The sequence below is a fragment of the Eschrichtius robustus genome, chromosome 3 (assembly GCF_028021215.1).
Source record: "Eschrichtius robustus isolate mEscRob2 chromosome 3, mEscRob2.pri, whole genome shotgun sequence".
Lineage (NCBI taxonomy): Eukaryota > Metazoa > Chordata > Mammalia > Artiodactyla > Eschrichtiidae > Eschrichtius > Eschrichtius robustus.
The window spans coordinates 8,358,932-8,378,508 of record NC_090826.1 but is presented as its reverse complement, the minus strand read 5'-3'; the positions used below and the strand labels follow the sequence as shown (position 1 = coordinate 8,378,508).

At 61.3% G+C, this 19,577-nt stretch overlaps 1 protein-coding gene across 1 annotated transcript; it reads left to right on the top strand.

Annotated features, from left to right (window-relative positions):
- The first annotated feature begins 1,458 nt into the window (after positions 1-1,458).
- On the top strand, positions 1,459-18,323 carry CASZ1 (castor zinc finger 1). The gene is made up of 12 exons (XM_068537720.1): positions 1,459-1,942; positions 4,886-5,720; positions 7,136-7,204; positions 9,190-9,280; positions 10,059-10,223; positions 11,170-11,342; positions 11,600-12,447; positions 14,860-14,995; positions 15,234-15,297; positions 16,611-16,765; positions 16,908-17,030; positions 17,981-18,323. The coding sequence occupies exons 1-12, from the start codon at positions 1,498-1,500 to the stop codon at positions 18,321-18,323; spliced, it is 3,447 nt and encodes a 1,148-aa protein (XP_068393821.1). The 5' UTR covers positions 1,459-1,497.
- Positions 18,324-19,577: the final 1,254 nt, after the last annotated feature.

Genomic DNA, 19,577 nt, shown 5'->3' with positions numbered 1-19,577 from the left:
CCAGGTGAGGCCAGCTCCCCATAGGCCTGCTGGAGGAAACTTGGTGTCACGGAGCCTGGCGGCTGGCCCTGAGGCCGGGTGGGATGGCATGATGAGGGGCCCCATCGCTGAGCTTTGAGAAGGAACCCATGATGATGCTTGGAGTTTTGGGTGTGGGCAGCACAGACTTGGAGATGCGGACAAACGTGGGCAGAGTGGGCATCCAGCTAGGGGTGAGGGTGGGGCCCGGCAGAGCCAGGGCTGCAGGACTGGGAGAACTGGGCTGGGCTGGGCTGGGCTGGGCTGGGATCCCTGGGCAGCTGGCTGCGAGGCAAGGGTCTGGGGCCGCTGGGCATTGTCTGTATCGGGGGGCAACCATCTGTGTGTACAAACCAAGTCTGCTTGTAGATGAGGTCCTGGCACAGGTGTGGCCGTCCCTGTCTGAGTAAGCCTCTCAGTGCGTTCCAGGCGTGTGGGTTTTTAGGGTCTCGATCCATTGTAGTGAAGCCCCTTCTGACCATGGATCTGGGAGGAGTCCCCTTGCTTAGCCTTCTGAGCTGTGTGGAGACTCGGCCATGCCCACCTCTCTATTGAGGGCCGCACGGAGGAGCCCTGCCTTGAGAGCATTCGGTGGGGCTCCCTGTGCACGCAGAGGGAGTGTGAGCCAAGACGGTCTGCCATGGCCACCGCCCTGCCCCTGGTACCACCTCGGGGTCTGGCACACAGTAGGAGCTCATTACGTGGATGGGTGGACAGACAGGATGTACAAGTAAACAGGTGGAGGTGTGTCCGCTTTTGTTGGCCTTTGTGGCGGGTGCCAGGCTGTATGGTTAGTGGTCTTGCCATTTACCCCGCAGGACCCTGGGCGCCCCCGCTCAGCAGCCGTGAGGGAGGTGGCTAGCGCTGGGGCAGCCTAGGATACAGTTCCCGGCCGGTTGCGTTGGGCTGTCGTGTTGAGGGATTAGGCCCTGTAACTGCAGCCTCTGGGTTTCCCGCTGGGGATCTGAGGAATCCCAACCTGTCCCAGCTTCTCAGGGCTGGAAAGTGGGCCTCATGGGACCAGCCAGGCCTTCCAGGGCAGCAGGAGCTGGCTGAGGCAGAGAAGGCGGAGCCAGGTCCTGTGGCATATCTGTCCTGCCTCCTGGGGCCAAACAAGGGGGGGAAATGCTTCCAGAAGCCAGGTGCTGGGAAGAAGACTGCCCCTTGCTTTTGAAGAGTCATTCGTTCATTCATTCGTTTGCTCGTTTACAGAATATCTCTGAACCCCCTAGTATGCCATAGCCAGGCTCTGAGGATAGATCTCACGTTCTAGTGAGGGGACAAACGCACCCTGGCCTTGGGGCGGGGCAGTGGAACCGTCACTGGGGAGACCTCTGGCTTGGGGGACGTGGGGGCAGAGCGTCCACCCCGGCTGTCGAGGTGGGTGGCCAGGCCTGGCACACACGCCTCTGACCCCTCTCCTCCATCCCTGCAGCTGAAGGCACCCGGTGCCCCGACCCGCCTGCAGGCAAGCCCGCGATGGCGGCCAAACGCAAAGGCGGCCTGAAGCTCAACGCCATCTGCGCCAAGCTGAGCCGCCAGGTGGTGGTGGAGAAGGGAGCGGAGGCCGGCGCCCATGCCGAGGGCAGCCCACTGCGGCCCCGGGACAAAGAGCGCAGTGGCCCTGAGTCGGGGGTGGCCCGGGCCCCCAGCAGCGAAGAGGACAAGAGGCGGGCGGTGATCGAGAAGTGGGTGAACGGGGAGTACAGCGAGGAGCCGACACCCCCGCCCGTGCTGGGGCGGATCGCCCGGGAGGGTCTGGAGCTGCCACCCGAGGGTGTCTACATGGTGCAGCCCCAGGGCTGCAGCGACGAGGAAGACCACGGCGACGAGCCCCCCAAGGATGGCAGCGTCGTCGAGGAGAAGGACGCGGACGGGGCAGCCTCCAAGGCTGATAGCGGCCCCAGTGCCAAGCAGGCTTCAGGTGGGTGTCTGAGCCCCGGGCGGGACATAACCCCACAAGGAGGGCGGCCCGGCGGGGAAGGAGTGGTGTGTCCACAGCGCATGCCCGCTTCCCTCACTCTTGCTCCAAATAGTGACCCCTCACTCAGACCCAGGGAGGACCCCTGAGGAAGGGCAGCAGGGGTGAGGAGGGACAGGCCTGAGAAGGCAGCTTCCCAGACGTGCGAGCCGGGCTGGGGTGGGCTGCGAAACACACAGTAGGTCTTCAGGAAGCAGTGGATGGACGGATGGACTGGTGGACAGGCTGATGGATGGATGGGTGGATGGACGGACGGACGGACGGACGGCGTGTGAGTAGACGACTGTCCACACGCACCTGCCTAGGGAGGAGCCTGTTGGGGGGCGCAGTACCTGGACATGCGTGTGGGGAGCAACACCCAGCCGGCATATCCCGTTACACCCACCTGCCCCAGACGCGGTCCCCTGGCTGACCTCTTTCCCACGAGATGGCTAAGAGCTGGCTCTTCCGGTGTCTGCTTGTCCTTCGATGCAGAGCTCCTTCTGCCCTGGGGAGGGAGGGCCTAGGTTCTGGGTGGGAGGGTGTCTCCGCTAGGACTGGAACTCTGGGCCTGGGGTCTTTTTTCAGCTCCCCAGCCTCATTCCCAGCCTGTGCCTGGTGTCCCGAGCCTTCCCTGCCCGCTTCCCGATCCCCTTCCCCTGCAGCGAGGGGCGCATCTCCTCCCTGCGCGCGGAGCCCTGCGCAGCCACATAATTATGCATATAAGATATAAACAGAGCTGTTTAATTATCCTTCGCCACATCAGTGACAGAGTAATTAACAAACATTGCAAGATCAATGAGGAAAAGTGTGACCTTCAGTTTCCTCTGATAGGAAAAGCCCTTGCCGTTCCCAGACACAAGGTGATTGCGCTGGGCCTGAGGAGAGGGGAGGGACAGGGACAAGGCCCACTGTCCCTTCAGCGCCCCAGCACCTCCCGGGGGAGCGGAGAGCTAGGATGGCAGGAGGCAGGGCTAGAACTGCCAGTGGCCTCGTGGCTGCAGGCCTCACCCCTCGGGTTTGAGGCCCAGTGGGACTGCAGGCTGACACCCAGGGCGGCCTGCTCAGCCCGGGCACTGGAGCCAGGCAACCGGAGCCCAGGCTGCCCACCGTGGGCTTGGGAATGCAGGCCTCTGGGCTGCCCCTGGGACCCCTGCCTGGCCCCCTCCCTGCTCTAAGCCGCCTGCCCTTCAAAGCCTTCTGTTTCTCTGCCATATATAGTGAGGGCTCAGCTGCCTCCAGCTATTTTTAGCCCCTTTCCCTGGTCCCTGAGCCACTGAATCTAGCAGCCAGGGCCCACTCCTCCCAGACTGGGTCCCCAACCCCAAGTAGCTTGAGGTCAGGACAGCAGCCCACCGGCCATCCCGCCCAGAGGAACAGCTGTCCGTCGGTTCCTTGAGTCACTCTGCCCACCTTGTGTGCCAGGTGCTGCCCGTGACTGTCCTGTCCTCACCTGGCGCGTCCCGGTCCCCGCAGGACTGCCCTTCTCCCTGTCCTCCCAGGAGCTCAGAGGCTCTTTCTACATGCTGCTAGGTTCTCTCTTGTGCCAGAGCCCAGCCCCGCTCTCAGACCACTTCCAGGTAGGGGTGGGAGGAAAGCCCTCATCGGCTGCCCTGTTGGGTCCTGGTCCGCCCACCCCTGCTTCGGCCACGCCTTCCCCTGGCCGTGCTTTTAGGAGCCCCAGCCTGGGGTCCTGCCGCTCTGTGTGCCTGGGTGTGCAGGCTCAGACATGAGTGGAGAGAACACGCATGTGCCCTGGGGCCCGGGTGAGTCCCACCCACCTGTGTGTACCCACTCCTGATTCAGGGTGTAGCGCACAGTCGGTGTTCAGCGAGTGTTGTGTGCAGGAAGGCGCGTGCTGGGGAGTCGCAGGCCTATTGTGGCGGAAGGTTGTGTGCGGAAGGGGTTTGTCTCCAGTGAACAGCCCCAGGCAGAATGGGGTCATCTTGCCCCCGCCACCCTGAGACTCATCTTGGGGAGCTGGCTGTGGAGTTTGGGGTGGTTTGTGTACACGTGTGTGTGTGTGGGCGGGGAAGGTCGCTAGGGCTGCGAGCTCGAGTGTGCACGCGTGCATGCGTGTCCCTGTGGGGAGATTGCTTCGGGGGATTCTCCTTGTGCCCCGCTGTGGACACAGCGGGGCGATAGATGGGCCGCCCTCAGCCACTGCCTCTACGGCCTTGACTCTCCTCGGGGTGGCCCACCCTCGTGCGCGAGCACAAGTGACCAGAAGGTGGCAGGGAGGGCCATCAGCAGCCTGGGGGGCCGGGAAGGGCCAAGGGGACAGGTCCTGAGGAGGCTTGGGGCGAGCCTCTCATCCTCCCAGGGATAAGGGGCCTGTGTGTCCATTTGTGGGGGCCAGGGAGGGTCCTCCAGGCAGGCTCAGCCAGGCCCACCCCTGACCCCATCCCCAGTGGCTCCCTCAGCCCCTGGGGTCCCTCCTGACGGCCCAGCCACTGGCTCAGAGCCCTACCTGTCCCCAGCCCCCATTCCCACCCCCACCCTGGGAGGCAGGTTGGGATCTGGCCTTACTTCCAGTAAAATGACTTCTCCTTCATATTAGGCCAAGGCGAGAGAGCGGAGACATTTATGAAACTTTGTTTAATGTACTGAAAAGCCATCGGCCAGAACATTTAGGAAATTGATTTTCCTGGCATTGATGAACTCGTTTTATTTTACCCCAGTATTAATTACTTTTTTTTTAAACAAATTAATTTAAGAGTCGTAAAACCTAACAAGTGAGCCAAATGTCCATAGATCATGTCCCGCTCCACCCCTTCCCCAGGCCGGCCCCCTCCCTCTGTGGGCAGGGCGGCGGGGGGCGGGTGTGTGTGAGGGGGGGGGCGGGTCCTGTCCCTTGGCTACCCTGCTCCCTCCCAGAGGTGACAGCCCCTCTCCTCCCTGCCGTAGGCGAGGCCTCCTCGCTGCGGGACTACGCGGCCTCCACCATGACCGAGTTCCTTGGCATGTTTGGCTATGACGACCAGAACACGAGGGACGAGCTGGCCAGGAAGATCAGCTTCGAGAAGCTGCACGCGGGCTCCACACCCGAGGCGGCCACCTCCTCCGTGCTGCCCGCCTCCGAGGACGCCCTCAGCAAGCGGGCGCGGTTCTCCAAGTATGAGGAGTACATCCGCAAGCTCAAGGCTGGCGAGCAGCTGTCCTGGCCGGCCCACGGCACCACAGCCGAGGGGCGGGCCGGCAAAGAGGCCCTGGGCTCACTGCCTGGCCTGCGGCTGCCCAGTAGCACCGCGCACCTGGAGACCAAGGCCACCATCCTGCCCCTGCCCTCACACAGCAGTGTCCCCATGCAGGGCCTGGTGGCCCGTGCCTCCAAGTACGACTTCTTCATCCAGAAACTGAAGACGGGTGAGAACCTGCGGCCCCAGAACGGGAGCGCCTACAAGAAGCCGTCTAAGTACGACCTGGAGAACGTCAAGTACCTGCACCTCTTCAAACCCGGGGAGGGCAGCCCCGACATGGGAGGGGCCATCGCCTTCAAGACGGGCAAGGTGGGGCGCCCCTCCAAGTACGACGTCCGGGCCATCCAGAAGCCGGGCCCCGCCAAGGTTCCGCCCACCCCCAGCCTGGCTCCTGCACCCCTCGCCAGCGTGCCCACTGCTCCCAGTGCCCCCGGGCCAGGCCCTGAGCCACCTGCCTCCCTGCCTTTCAACACTCCCGAGTACCTGAAGTCAACCTTCTCCAAAACAGACTCCATCACCACGGGGACCGTCTCCACTGTCAAGTAAGGCGTGCACCACCCTCACTGCCAGCCCTGCACTCGGGACTGGAGTGGCCCGGAGGCCCACTTCCTGCCTCTGAAGCTCACACTTATGGACACACACACCCACACCTTATGCACATCCACTGTGCACCCAGATTCTCACACACATGCTTCCGCGCACGCGCGCACGCACACACACACACGCACGCGCACGCACACACACTCCTCTGCCTACATAATCGCTCAGACTCAGTTCATGGACCCGCACACTATACATCTTGCTGTGCGCACACACGCTCTCACAGCGGGTACAGGCACACCTTGTTTTATTGCGCTTCGAAGATATTGCGTATTTTTACAGATTGAAGGTTTGTGGCAACCCTGCACTGTCGGATGACGGTCAGCATTTTTTAGCAATAAAGCGTTTTTTATTTAAGGCATATGCATTGCTTTTTCAGACATAATGCTATTGCACACTTAATAGACTACAGTATAGTGTAAACGTAACTTTTCTACGCTCTGGGAAACCAAAAAAATTCGTGTGACTCGCTTTATTGCGATATTCACTTTATGGCGGTGGTCTGGAAGTGAACCTGCAGTATCTCCAGGGTCTGCCTGTACTTCTGTGCACGTGCTCATCTGCTAACACACATGCCACAGGGTACTGTAACCCCCATGTGCCCGTGACAGGCTTTCTCTGCCTGCCACCATGAGGGCCAGTTGCGGGCTTATGGTTGGCTGGGAAAGCCCTACTCCGGGCTGGGGGTTCTGGGTTCCAGGCTGGTGGCCAGGGCTCCCAGGTTCAGAGCCTGCGCCATGGGGAAGGCAGCAAGAGAAGGTAGGAGGCTGGGGTGGGGTGGGCACACCCAGCGCAAAGCCCTAGACAATGGCAAAATAATTGATGGATCAACGTGTGGGGCTGAGTGAGACCCTTCCCCTCAACCATCCCTCCTGGAGGCGGGTCCAGAAACCTGGGAGTAGATCTAGGGAGCTGCCCTCGGCGTCGGGGAGGCCTTTCCGACCACCCAGCCACACTTGCTTGGTGCTGTTCTTGCCCTTTCCCCTGGCGTCTTCCCCAGTGGTACCTGGTACCCCTCTTCAGCCAGCAGCATCCTGACTCTCTGTGTGCAAGGCGGCCAGGCCCCAGCTTCCCAGGCTTCCTATGCTGTTGGACTCTAGGTCAGATCCACGCCCAAGGTAGGGCCCTCCAGCCCTGCCAGCTGAGGACGGCCCAGCCCTTGCCAAAGGTGGGCTAATTGAACCTGTGCTAGTTTTCTGCCGAAGGACTTTTCCAGTCCCACCCTAAGTGCCCGGAACACTACACAGTGAGCGAGAGAAGGGCCAGGGCCCCAGGGCAGGGAGCTGCCCCCAGACACTCTTGGGGCATGAGACCACCTCGTCTGCTAATCAGCTGTGCCCTGTGTGTCTCTCACCAGGAACGGATTGCCCACAGATAAACCAGCTGTCACTGAAGATGTAAACATTTACCAGAAATATATTGCCAGGTAGGCCCCTGGGGAGGAGACTGCCATGGAGAGAAGGTGGGTGGGGGCAGGAATGCCTGGGGACCATGGGACCATACGTCCATGTGACCACTAGTACCAAGGTGCCTGCTGCCTCCCCGCCCCCATGCATTCCTGCTTCCAAACCCTCCCCAGGCCTGCCCTCTGCCCCATCTCAGAGCCCCCGCCCCCTTGATGTGGTCCAGGCCACATGCCCTTAAGCAGCTTGTACCCCAGGCAGGACTGGGGTACCTGAAAGGGCCCGAAGGCAGGGCCCGGCCACAGGTGAGTGCAGGCCCCCCCTCCACAGCTCACTGGGGGCTTCCCTGGTGGCACAGTGGTTAAGAATCCGCCCGCCAATGCAGGGGGAATGGGTTCAAGCCCTGGTCCGGGAAGATCCCACATGCCGCGGAGCAACTAAGCCCACACGCCACAACTACTGAGCCTGCGCTCTAAAGCCCGCGAGCCACAACTACTGAGCCCGTGTGCCACAACTACTGAGCCTGCGCTCTAGAGCCCGTGCTCCGCAACAAGAGAAGCCACCACAGTGAGAAGCCCGCGCACCACAACAGAGTAGCCCCCGCTCACCACAACTAGAGAAAGCCCGTGCGCAGCCACGAAGACCCGACACAGCAAAAAATAAATAAATTTAATAAATAAATAAATAAAATAAACATTTTAAAAAAATTTTTAACAAGGGCTCCACTTGGGGCCGGGTGGGGGTGGGGCAGGTGGGGTTGCAGGCCCCTGTGGAACGGTTGGGGATGAGAAGGGATGTGGGCGGGTGGCCTCAGTGTGCTCCCCCCTCACCACCTAACTCCAGACCTGCCCCTTTACATCCTGAAGGCAGTGGGATTGGCATGTGAAGAACCTTCAGATTCCACCCGCTCCCCGCCCCGCTCAGGCCCCCAGCGGCCAGCCCCTGGGGACGCAGCACAAGGCCGGGGCTGTGCCCTGGCAGCCGTCTTTCTGTTGATCTCCCATAGTTTTGCCGTCGCTCTCTGTGTCTCCCTCCCTGTCTTTTCAGCTTTGCTCTGCTCTCTTTATTATTATTATTGCCATTGTTATTAGTGCCTCAGCAGACGGCCCTTTTGGCAGCTTCAGCTTAGATATTTATTTGCAAGAGTTTCTCCCCTCATGAGGGGCTTCCCTCCCGCTGCCCCACACCATGCGCAGCGCACTGGGGCAGGCGGGCTGAGCCCACCACCTGGTCCACAGTTGTCACGGGGTGCTGTCCCCCGTGGCCATCGTCCAGGCTGTGAGACCCCCGCCCTGGCAGCATCGGGGCCTGGAGAAGGCCTGGGGTACTCTGGAAGGGCAGGTGGTGGCCAGGCAGCACGGAGCTCCTGGCTACGGAGCTGGCCGGAGAGCGCGCTCCCTGCCACGGGAAGCCAAACAGATGCTGCGCTTTAAAAATTCATGACTCTTGGACTGTTTCAAGTGTCAGGAAAGCCCAGAACAGAGAGAGCCCTTTAACACCTCTTAGCAACAGAGCCCTGGGCTGGCGCAGCTGGAGTCCCCAGCACCTGGCCCAGCACTGAGTCAGGGGTGGGCGGGCAGCACCTGCAGAAACGGCAACTGGGCCACCTCGGGGGCTCGTGCCTTCAGCATCCCACCCCATCCCATCCCACCCCAGGTCTCTTCCCCTGACCCTGCTCTGGCTTCTGGCTTGGCAGCTAGCTTCCTCCTCCCATCTTGGTGCCAGGACTCTGTGCCCCACCTGGCACTCCCTCCCGGGGCAGATAAGGCTGGGTCTGCAGCTCAGTGGGTCTGGGATTCCCAGCGGCCCCGTCACTCGCCCTAGCCTTCTCAGCCTCTGCTCCTTCACCCCAGCAGACCACCTCTGCCCCTCCACGTGTCCACCCAGGGCCCCTGAACCACAGCAGCAGTTCCCTGGAGCACGGGCACGGACTCTGCTCAGCCGCTCAGGCCGAGGACCCTGGAGCTGGCATCCAGAGAGGCCTGAGTCCACCCCCTCTTCCCTGCAGGTTCTCAGGCAGTCAGCACTGTGGCCACATCCACTGCGCCTACCAGTACCGCGAACACTACCACTGCCTCGACCCCGAGTGCAACTACCAGGTATGTCCCACGGGCACCTGCCCCGCTCCTGCGGGCTGGCACAGCAGCGGAGGGGCCTCTTGAAAGCAGGACGAGTTTACTCGGTTCTGCTTGGGCCACCTGAATTTGACTTGGGCAGGCAGAGAGCCCAGAAAAGCTCCCAGCCTGTTCTCGTTCCCAGATTGCTGCCCACAGGCATCTGATAGGGTCTGGAGCCACCTGCGTCCCCAGTGGTAATAATTCAAGCTCCCATTCGCTGAGTCTACCACGCACCAAGGACTGTGCAGACAGCCTGCGTACCTTATCTAATCGAGTCTTCCCAGTGTCCTTAAGAGGCTGGTATTACTGCCCCATTTTATAGATGGTTGTGTTGAGGTTCAGACAGATCGGCCCTTACGTTCAAAGCCACCCTCTGGTAGGTGCAGAGCAAGTGAACGAGAGGCGGGAGGTGGGTGCGGGTGTTGTGCAGGAGGCCACTGCCTCCGTCTCACCAGGGAGCCCAGCTTGGCAGAGCTCACAGGTGGCAGTAGACACAACGAGTTGTCACCTATCAGAGCTCCTCCCTGAAAGGCCTGGCCCGATTTATCTTCTCTGCTTCTGGGCCTGCCGATGGGGAGACTACGGGGAGGTCAGGGAAGGGTCTGTGGCTCTGGAACCTTTGGAACTGTTCCCTCCAAAGTCCAGGGTGCTGGCCCTGGGGCAGTCTGGGCTGCCTCGACCCAACAGGATGACTTATAAGGAGACCGGAGGGCCCTGGGGCCAGGCCCAGCCTCCTGCCCACCAGGCCCTCTCCCGGCAGAGGTTCACGAGCAAGCAGGACGTGATCCGGCACTACAACATGCACAAGAAGCGGGACAATTCCCTGCAGCACGGCTTCATGCGCTTCAGCCCGCTGGACGACTGCAGCGTCTACTACCACGGCTGCCACCTCAACGGGAAGAGCACCCACTACCACTGCATGCAGGTGCCCCGCCCTCCACCCTCCCCCACCCCCGGAGGCAGGCCTGCCTCGGGCAGGGCCGCTCCCTGTGTCCCTTCCCAGGGCTGGACGGCCAGAGGAGAGAGTCCCAGGGGCTCAGGCTTGGGCAGTGTCCGGTGGGCCAGGGTGGGGCCTTCCCCATGGCCATACTTGGTGCGGGTGAAATTCAGCGAGCTGTTTATACAGACCGACATTTTTCAGCCTTTAACACCAAGAGCAGCATTGCAAAGGGTTCCTGAGGAGGTTTTTGTTTAATTCTTTGCTTTAATGCCACGCAGAGTCTGGGCTTTTTCAAGGTGTCAGGTCCAGGGGGAGCGACTTTGGTTTGCAAATAGCAGCCCTGCGCCTCCCCCGGTATTTGTCAGGGGGTTGTTATGGCCTCCGTGAAACAACCTGGGCCAGGAGGAGAGGGGGGCTCGCTCTCTGGGCTCTGAGATGGTGCAGACACTGGCACGGTCCAGCCCTCGAGAGTGTTCAGATTCCACTGGTTTTTACTCAATATGGCAACGTTGCCTGCCTTGGCCCAGCCAGGGTGGGGTAGGGAAGGCCCTGTGCCAGAAACTGTTTGCCAAACAAGTCCCCGGCCTACAGGTGACCGCCAGGCCCCAGGGTCCAGCCCTGCTCACCCCCGGGGGCTTTAGAGGTAGAGCCACAGACTGGGGACCCCCAAGCCACCTCCTGCAGGACGGGACTCCCACGCCTGTGTGGGGACGTATCCAGGGCTCTCTGAGGACAACCCACGCCCAGCACGGACCGGGCCCTGGGGGCCTGAGGGGTCGTCCTACCTTAACCTCGGTGCCCCGAGGTTAAGGGCAGTTACAGGTGCAGAAGCTCCCCCGGGCAGGCTCAGCTGCACCCAGCAGCACAGCCGCTCTGACCTGGCCGGGGCGCCTGGCCTCGGTTCCCCTGACTGCCACTCTGGCCCCTGCAGGTGGGCTGTAACAAGGTGTACACGAGCACGTCGGACGTGATGACCCACGAGAACTTCCATAAGAAGAACACCCAGCTCATCAACGACGGCTTCCAGCGCTTCCGAGCCACCGAGGACTGCGGCACGGCCGACTGCCAGTTCTACGGGCAGAAGACCACGCACTTCCACTGCAGGTGAGCGGGAGGCAGCCGGGGAGGCCTCCTGGCCCGGGGAGGGACGGCAGGCAGGGCCCCAGGCCCGTGGGTGGCTCGGGGCCCTGCCTCCTCAGGGGAGTGGGAACAGCAGCAGAGGGCTGCTCAGAGGCCCCGCCTTAGTTTCTGGCCTGGTCTTCCATCCAGAGGCCCATCCCTCCCAGGGCCACCGTGGGAGCAGGGCAGGGCCTCCCCCTGGCCCCGTGAGGCCCCATGACAGCCTCCCGATGTCCTGCCAGGCGCCCCGGCTGCACATTCACCTTTAAGAACAAGTGTGACATCGAGAAGCACAAGAGCTACCACATCAAGGACGACGCCTACGCCAAGGATGGCTTCAAGAAGTTCTACAAGTACGAGGAGTGCAAGTACGAGGGCTGTGTGTACAGCAAGGCCACCAACCACTTCCACTGCATCCGCGCCGGCTGCGGCTTCACCTTCACCTCCACCAGCCAGATGACCTCCCACAAGCGCAAGCACGAGCGCCGGCACATCCGCGCCTCGGGCTCGGGCATGCTGGGGCTGCCGCCCTCGCTGCTGGGCGCCAAGGACACGGAGCACGAGGAGTCCAGCAACGACGACCTGGTTGACTTCTCTGCCCTGAGCAGCAAGAACTCCAGCCTCAGCGCCTCCCCCACCAGCCAGCAATCCTCCGCCTCCCTGGTCACCGCCACTGCCACCTCTGAGGCTGGGCCCAGTGCCACCAAGCCTCCCAACAGCAAGATCTCGGGGCTGCTGGCCCAGGGCCTGCCTGGATCCATCCCCCTGGCGCTGGCCCTCTCCAACTCGGGCCTGCCCAGCGCCGCGCCCTACTTCCCCATCCTTCCGGGCCGGGGCAACACCTCCCTGCCTGTGGGTGCCCCCGGCCTCATGGGTACCATGTCATCAGGGACAGCAGCCTCAGTAACCCCCGACACGCCCGCCCTGGCTGCCTCGGGAGCTGGCGACTCGGCCGCAGCAGCAGCTGCCTCTGTCCCGGTGCCCCCTGCCTCCATCATGGAGAGGATCTCTGCGAGCAAGGGCCTCATCTCGCCCATGATGGCCAGGCTGGCTGCGGCCGCCCTCAAGCCCTCTGCCACCTTTGACCCAGGTGAGCAGGCTGGGCCCTGCCTGGGAAGCGAGCACCTCTCCAACCCCAGGAGCTCTCTGGCCTCGGTGCAGAGCCGAGCAGCGGGTGTTTGGCAGAAGTGTCTTCTGTTCCCTGCCCCCCGAGACCCCTGCCCCCTTCTTTGCCTGGTCTCTGCCTCCATCCTCTTTATTTCCTATTCGGGGCCCCTCTTTCTGGCCCACCCACCCCAGGCAACTCTTGTTTCTGTTTTTTTCAATCTGTGAAGGGGAAGCAGTAATCCCGGCCTCACGGGGTACCTGTGCATCCCGGGGCAACCGCTAGCTCCCCCCGACCCTGCCGTGTCGCCCTGGGCTAGTAGGGGCTCCCAGCCCCTAGTGGGAGCAGTCCCAGAGCCCCAGGCTTCCCTGGGACCTCTTCCAGGTGACTGGGAGGGCGTGTGAGTCCAGCCGAGTGGCAAGGTGGCCGCAGTACAGGGATGCTCAGGGGATTCGTGCCTGGACAGCCCGTCAAGGCCAAGGATGCCCTCCCAGGGTCTCCCTGTCCATCAGCGCTTTCCAGTCGCACTTTCTGTGGTAGTGGAAACGTTCTGTTCCACGCTGTCCAGTATGGTAGCCACTGGTCACATGGCTGTTGAGTGCTTGAAATTGGCTAGCGTGGCCCAGGACCTGGATTTCAACTGGAATTTCTTTCACTTGAGCCAGACCCGGCCACTGGCTGCCATGTCGGAGTCGCCAGGTCACATCTGTGTCCTTCCTCTGGCTCATCGTGGAGAGAGGTTCTCCTTTCTCCCAAGTTTTCTGCTCTTGAGAACATTTTTTACTCTTTTTCTCTGGGTTTTTTTTGGCTTTTCTGTTTCCCTCACTCCTCTCCCTCTGTTCTCCCCCATCCGGGTAATTAGCATTAGTCAAATTCTTAAGAAGAGTTCGGCTCAAATCTGGGATGTGGCTCACTTCCTTCCTTCTTCCTTCCTTCCTTCCTTCCTTCCTTCCTTCATTCACTTATCAACCACTGGTGCTCACTGAGGGCAGCTTGCTGGCAGGCCAGGCACCAAGCCAGTGCTGGGGATACGGCAGGGAAGAAGAGAGACAAACACTCCTGCCTTGTGGAGCTGATGGAACAGTGTGGGGCATAGTCTGTCCCCAGGTATACCCCCTGGGAGGTGGCCAAGTCGAGACTTGGACCTCAACAGCTGGCTTCTGAGCCCGGGAGCCCTGCTCCTCTGTGAGACTGTCTCGAGACCCGCCAAGACTGAGGGTCCCCGCAGCCCACCCAGGGCTCTGCGCAGTGCCCCCAGAGAGACCAGTGCTTGGCAGGAGGGTCAGAGCCCTGTTTCCCTAGGGACCCTGGGCAAGTGGCTTTGGGGAGCTCCTGGAATGTGGACTCTGAATTCTGAAAACTGAATATCATGTTCTCAGTGGGACACTCCTATCAGCTGTGACACACCTTCCACTCCAAGTGTGGGTGTCAGGCGAGGTGCCTGCAGGCTGGGACCACGCTGGGCTCCGTGGCCAGACTGTCAAGTACTTTCTTTTCTTTAGAAAAAGCTCCTTCCCCGAAAAGAAAGGTCAAGTGAAGGGAAGGGGGCCATTTTCCTTTATTTTTTAATAAAATGCCGCTTGCTGTCTGTGAAGCAGCTCTCCGTCAGCTGCAGCGCCTTGGGGCAGATTAATATTTCAGTCACTTGGGGATTGTGGGGAAAGGCTCGGTGGACATGTTCCTGTCAGCAACTTCTTTTGCCCTGTTCTGCTTGGCCTCCCGAATCCTCTGCCCGCTCAGCTCCGGCCTTTCCCCGCCATGCCTACACCCCGCCAGCTTCCCCCACCCACCTCGTCCAGCCCAGCCTGGCCAGGGTGGGCCTCATATCCCTGCCCTGGACAGCTTGACGGGCGAGGTCACATAGTTTGAACCGCTCTGATTGGCTGTCAGCTTCCATAGCCCTGACACAGCAGATGCCCCTCCTGGGCATGCTCAGTGGAAGGCAGGGCTGTCGCCCCGGCAACAGTGGGGACGGGACCCGCGGAGGGGGCGCAGCTCCCAGTCTCGATCTGCCACTTTCCCTCTGCATTAACAGAGTCTTTAATAAAAGCCTAAGCGGCAGCTCCACAAATTGACTGTGACAGTTGGTGGAGAAGAGGAAGGGCCCCCGCCCCCGTCCCAGCCCCCTCCCCATCCTCCCGCCCTTCTCCTCCAGGAGGCCCTGAGCCAGGACAACTTTGACATAATTTTGCAATAATTATCACTTGAAGAATTGCCACACAGGGGGAAGCGTCACAAGCGATCATGTCAGTGGGGAGAACCGCTGACCAGCAGCCAGGGCTCCCCAGGGGCCCCAGCCCACCCGGCCCGCTACCCTCACTTCGGGGGGCTCCGGTTTGTGCCCATATGAAGCCCTCAGTCCCTCTAACACCATCTTCCCTCCCGCCTCCCCCATAGGAAATGGGCAGCAGGCCACCCCTGCCAGGTTCCCCCCAGCCCCGGTGAAGCAGGAGCCCGCTGAGAGTGCTGGCGCCCCAGGTCCCCACGAGGCCTCCCAGGACCGCAGTTTAGACCTGACTCTGAAGGAGCCCAGGTGAGGCGAGGCCCAGGCCTCCCAGCTCTGCCCCTCTGCAGGAGGCTCTGGGGACAGCACCCTCAGAGCCAGACTCCATGGGGCCAGGGGCCAACCCCTCCTGACAAGGGGTCATCCTCCTGCCCAGGCAGATGTAGCAGGCGGGGCCAGAGCCCCAGGGGCCAGCTGGGAGGGGTGAGTCTCTGGGCCCGGTCCCACGTACTGTCTGAGCTAAAGCCCCTTGGTTTGTGTGTTCCAGTAATGAATCAAATGGCCACGCAGTCCCGGCAAATTCATCTCTTTTATCCTCGCTTATGAATAAGGTAAGAACCATCCATCACACGCCTCCCATTCCCCCACCCAGAGAAATTAAAGCTGTGCTGGGGGGGGTGGGGGGGATGTGTTTGTTTTTTAATGTTTTGCCTCTAATAAGATGAGTTTGTACCATTTAAATTTTGAGGCCATTTTTCATCGGATATAATTTCAGAGCCACTGCTTACAAATTAATTTAATGAACTGGCTGAAGAAATATATTCCAGCCTCTGACACCCTTTTTTTCCCTTCACATGGAGGGCTCCAAAAGCTTTTCCGGAGCCCTCTAACTTCTTTCACTCTTGGTTACTAATTTTATTAATTTTATATATATTTTTGTTTGTTTATAAAGGTGGAGGGGGAGACCAAAGTGGGAGCAAAGCATCAATTTCCACTTCTCGGGTTGAGTAATGGTCTCGGACGCCTTCAGCAGAGGTCGCTCCAGAATATTTATTTTAAATAATGCAGGGTCTTTGTAAATTATACACCATCGCAAATATATTTTCCCCCTTCACATGATAAATTTGACTACAGCAAGATTAATTAGGTTACCGTACACAAGTGACTATTGAGGAGGGAGCTGGGCCCAGGCCGGACCTCACGGACTGGGGTTCCTGCTGGGCCCATGGCCTCCCACGGGCCTCTGCCCCTTCGGTGCGCATGCCCTCTGCCTTCCGCCCTTCCCTGCTCGCTCTCTTGCTCCTCTTTTCCGTTCTTGGGTCACTGCTCCCTGCACCCCCTTGTTCCTTCCTGTCGGAGACCCACACCCCACGTGGGTCGAGCCTTTCCGCGGACTCCCCCGCCCCCTCCTCTGCCAGCAGCAGCGAGCCTGCCTTGGTCTCACCCCTCGAGCCTCCTTCCCTCCCTCTCTGCTCCTCCTTTGTGTGCCTTCTCTTGTTCTCAAGGAATTCATGCGGGTTCCCCCCATGCCTCCTCCTCCTGCACTTCTTTTGAAAACCTGGCAGGAGAATAACCAGGGAGCCGCTTAGTCTGGGGAAAGCTGGGCTGGAGTGTGTGCCCTGAGCCTCGGCCTCAGATTGAGTGATGGCTCCTAGCAGCACGGGGTTTGTGTGGCAGAGCCCCGGCAGCTCCACGGGGCCGGGGCAGCGCCGCAGGCCGCCCGCGGCAGCGTCCATTCAGTGAGGGCTCTTCCGTAGCCAGAGCCGTGTGGGGTCGGGCCTCCTCTCCTCCCGGCTGCCAGCACCGCGATGCTCTGGTCAGTTTGGAGAGGCCCGAGCGGCCCAGAGCTGCCACTCCTCCCAGGGCAGTCGGGTCAGGTGTCCTGAGGTCCCCAGCCTGAAGCACGGGCCTGTCCTCCTCGCAGATGTCTCAGGGCAATCCCAACCTCGGCAGCCTGTTGAACATCAAGACAGAAGCGGAGGGGAGCCCCGCCTGGGAGTCCTCGCCCTTCCTGGGCAAGGCCGTGAAGGCGCTGGTTCAGGAGAAGCTGTCAGAGCCCTGGAAGGTCTACCTTCGCAGGTGAGGGGCTTGCCGTGTGAGCAAAGGGGGAGGGAAGGGCCACGCCCACTCGTCCCGGGGGCACGTGTTCCCCCCACGAGGCTGTTCCCCCAGCCTCGCCAGAGCGCCAGGGTCTCCTCTGAGTAGCCGGCCCCTCTGCCAGGTTTGGCACCAAGGACTTCTGCGACGCCCAGTGTGACTTCCTCCACAAGGCCCACTTCCACTGCGTGGTGGAGGAGTGCGGCGCGCTTTTCAGCACCCTGGACGGGGCCATCAAGCACGCCAAGTGAGTGGGGGTCCGGGGGGGCCCGTTTAAGCCCAGCCCCACTTGTCCCAGCCTGGCTCGGGGCTGGGTGGGCCGGGGTGGGGCTGGGGGGTGCACAGGCCTCTAGCAGCCTTCCAAGCAGGACCCGTGTGCGGTTCCCACGAGACCTCAGAAGCTGAGCTGGCTTCTCAGGAGGTGCTGCCTGGCAAAAGGCAGGCTTCCTCATCTCCCACTGGCTCAGCCCCCAGCCGGGTCCTCTGAGCCCACCCAGGCCCCGCCTTGAGTAAGAGCTGCTTCTCCCCGCCGGGCCCATGCAGCCGTCAGCCCTCCCTCCCACAGATGCTCCTGCAGAGGCAGCTGGAGAGACCCAGCTCTGACCCCAGCAGGGTCCCTAAGTGAAGGCTTTTCCAAGCCACAGTACTGCATTTGTAGATTCTCTTTGACCTAAAAATAATGAAATTAATTTGTACAATTCGTTGAGCAGCGAGCTCAGCCGCCTACTGTAATTGAACCCAGAACTGGTAAACATTTACAGCAGATCTTCACCGCTCTCTAAGCCCCGGGTCAGGCTCTTCTCACTGCTTAGGCAGCCCCAGCTGCTGGTCTGAGACCCCCCTTTAAATGTCGGAGCAGGTTCTGGAAGGACGGGCTTCATGAGCCAGGACCTGCTGTACCCAACCCCTCCCGAGTAGGGAGAGGCTAGGGACAGCACATCAGGAAGGTCACGAGTAGGAAGGTGTAGTTAGGGCAGAGCCAGGAGCCCAAGTTCAAGATCAGAGGACATAGCAGTGTGTTCTCAGTCCTTCCCTCCTGGTGGGAGGCCTCTGGCACCTGGCACTGAAGATGCGGTGGGGACACTGGGACCCTAGGCTTGTGATGGGGTCATACATAGGCAGGCAGGCAGGCAGGCAGGTGTGCCAGGGAAGGGCCCTCTCCTCCCCCACCTGAGATCCCTCTCCTGTCTCTCGTAGCTTCCACTTCCGGACAGAGGGAGGAGCAGTGAAAGGAAATGCGGAGGCTTCCTTCCCGGCCTCGGCTGCTGAGACCAAACCTTCCTTGGCCCCCTCATCCCCTCCAGCGCCTCCCATCACCACGGCCACGGCTTCCTCTCTCGAGGGGCCCACTCCCAGCCTGGCCGCTGTGCCCTCCAGCCCCACCCTGCTCGCCTGGAAGCAGCTGGCTTCCACCATACCCCAGATGCCTCAGATTCCAGCGTCAGTGCCTCACCTGCCCACTTCGCCCTTGGCAACGACTTCTCTAGAAAACGCCAAGCCCCAGGTCAAACCCGGATTCCTCCAGTTCCAGGAGAAGTGAGTCCCTCGATGAGCCGGGAGTCCTGTGTCCCCCGTGTGTCTCGGGAGTAGGTGCTAGTAAGGGCAGCTGAGGAGGCCCTGCTCCTCCCCCTGCAGTAGCCCCTCTGGGACACGGTCACTGGGTGATGTCCTTCTAGCCAAAGTTGCTGCTGCTCAGACCTCACTGCCTGTTCCCGGAGCAGGTGGCCGGGGTGGGGGGAGATGGTGGAGGTAGTGGCCACTGTTCCAGAGAGGCCAGTGGAGGCGCTGCGAGGACCAGCCTGGGTGGGCTGGGAGTGGTGGTCCTCGCCCGGCAAGGCGGGCTGCGTCTCCCTCCGGGTCCCCTTGTTGGTCTCTGTGGCTCACACCCGTGGCTGAGTCTCTGCAGGGCAAGCAAAGTCATAGGTGGGCGGCGAGGGGGCTAGGCCCTCCTCTGGGCCGCCCCCCCCCCCCACACCTGCACAATGGTCTGAGCTCTCAGGGGTGGAAGGGACCTTCCTCGCTGGATGGTGGTGTCTCCCTGCGGCGAGAACGGTGACTCTGTATCATGATATGTGCGGCTTCCTGTTCTCAATAAAAGTAATAAATTGGACGTGAACACACACCGCCTGAGTGGCAGCTGTCCTCCCTCTCTGAGCACCTGGGGCTGGGCCCACGGCGTGGAAGGGGACCTGTGCTTCCTCTCTCTCCCTTTCCCAGCTTCCCTTCCTCTGTTCGCCTCCCCAAAGTGGCAGCCCGCTCAGCATCCTGGCCTTGGTCGGAGTTCCCACCCCAGGTCCAGTGTGGATGTCGGGGGCGGCCGTGTTGTCGGCCAGGGCAGAAGCCGGTGCAGCCCCTCCGCACCTGCCTGGAGCCTGGAAGGCAGAGCTCTGGAGCCGGGGCTGCTGCTCGGGGCAGGCCAGCCATGGGGGCTCACCCAGCACCCCTCCCCACCCCCAGCCGCCCCACCACTCAGCTGGCTTGTGAGGTTCTCTGAGTGGGTGGCAGCCCCGAGCCCCGAGCTGACCCTGGAAGCCCCAGCAGCTGAGCCTCAGCAGGACCTGACGCCAGGCACACGTTCCCACTGGCCAAGGCCTCGTGGTGGCAAAGCCTCCCGGTAGGGCTGCCCACCCATCTGCACCCTGTCAATCGGCCACAGCCAGGGCACTGCCCATGCCACATCAGCCAGGCCCGGCAGCACCATCGCTCATTTTCATATCCACGAAGTGATTGCGGCCATCCTTATCTGTAATCCTGGGGTGTGGCCACGGAAACTACGTGTCCCAGCATGCAGTGC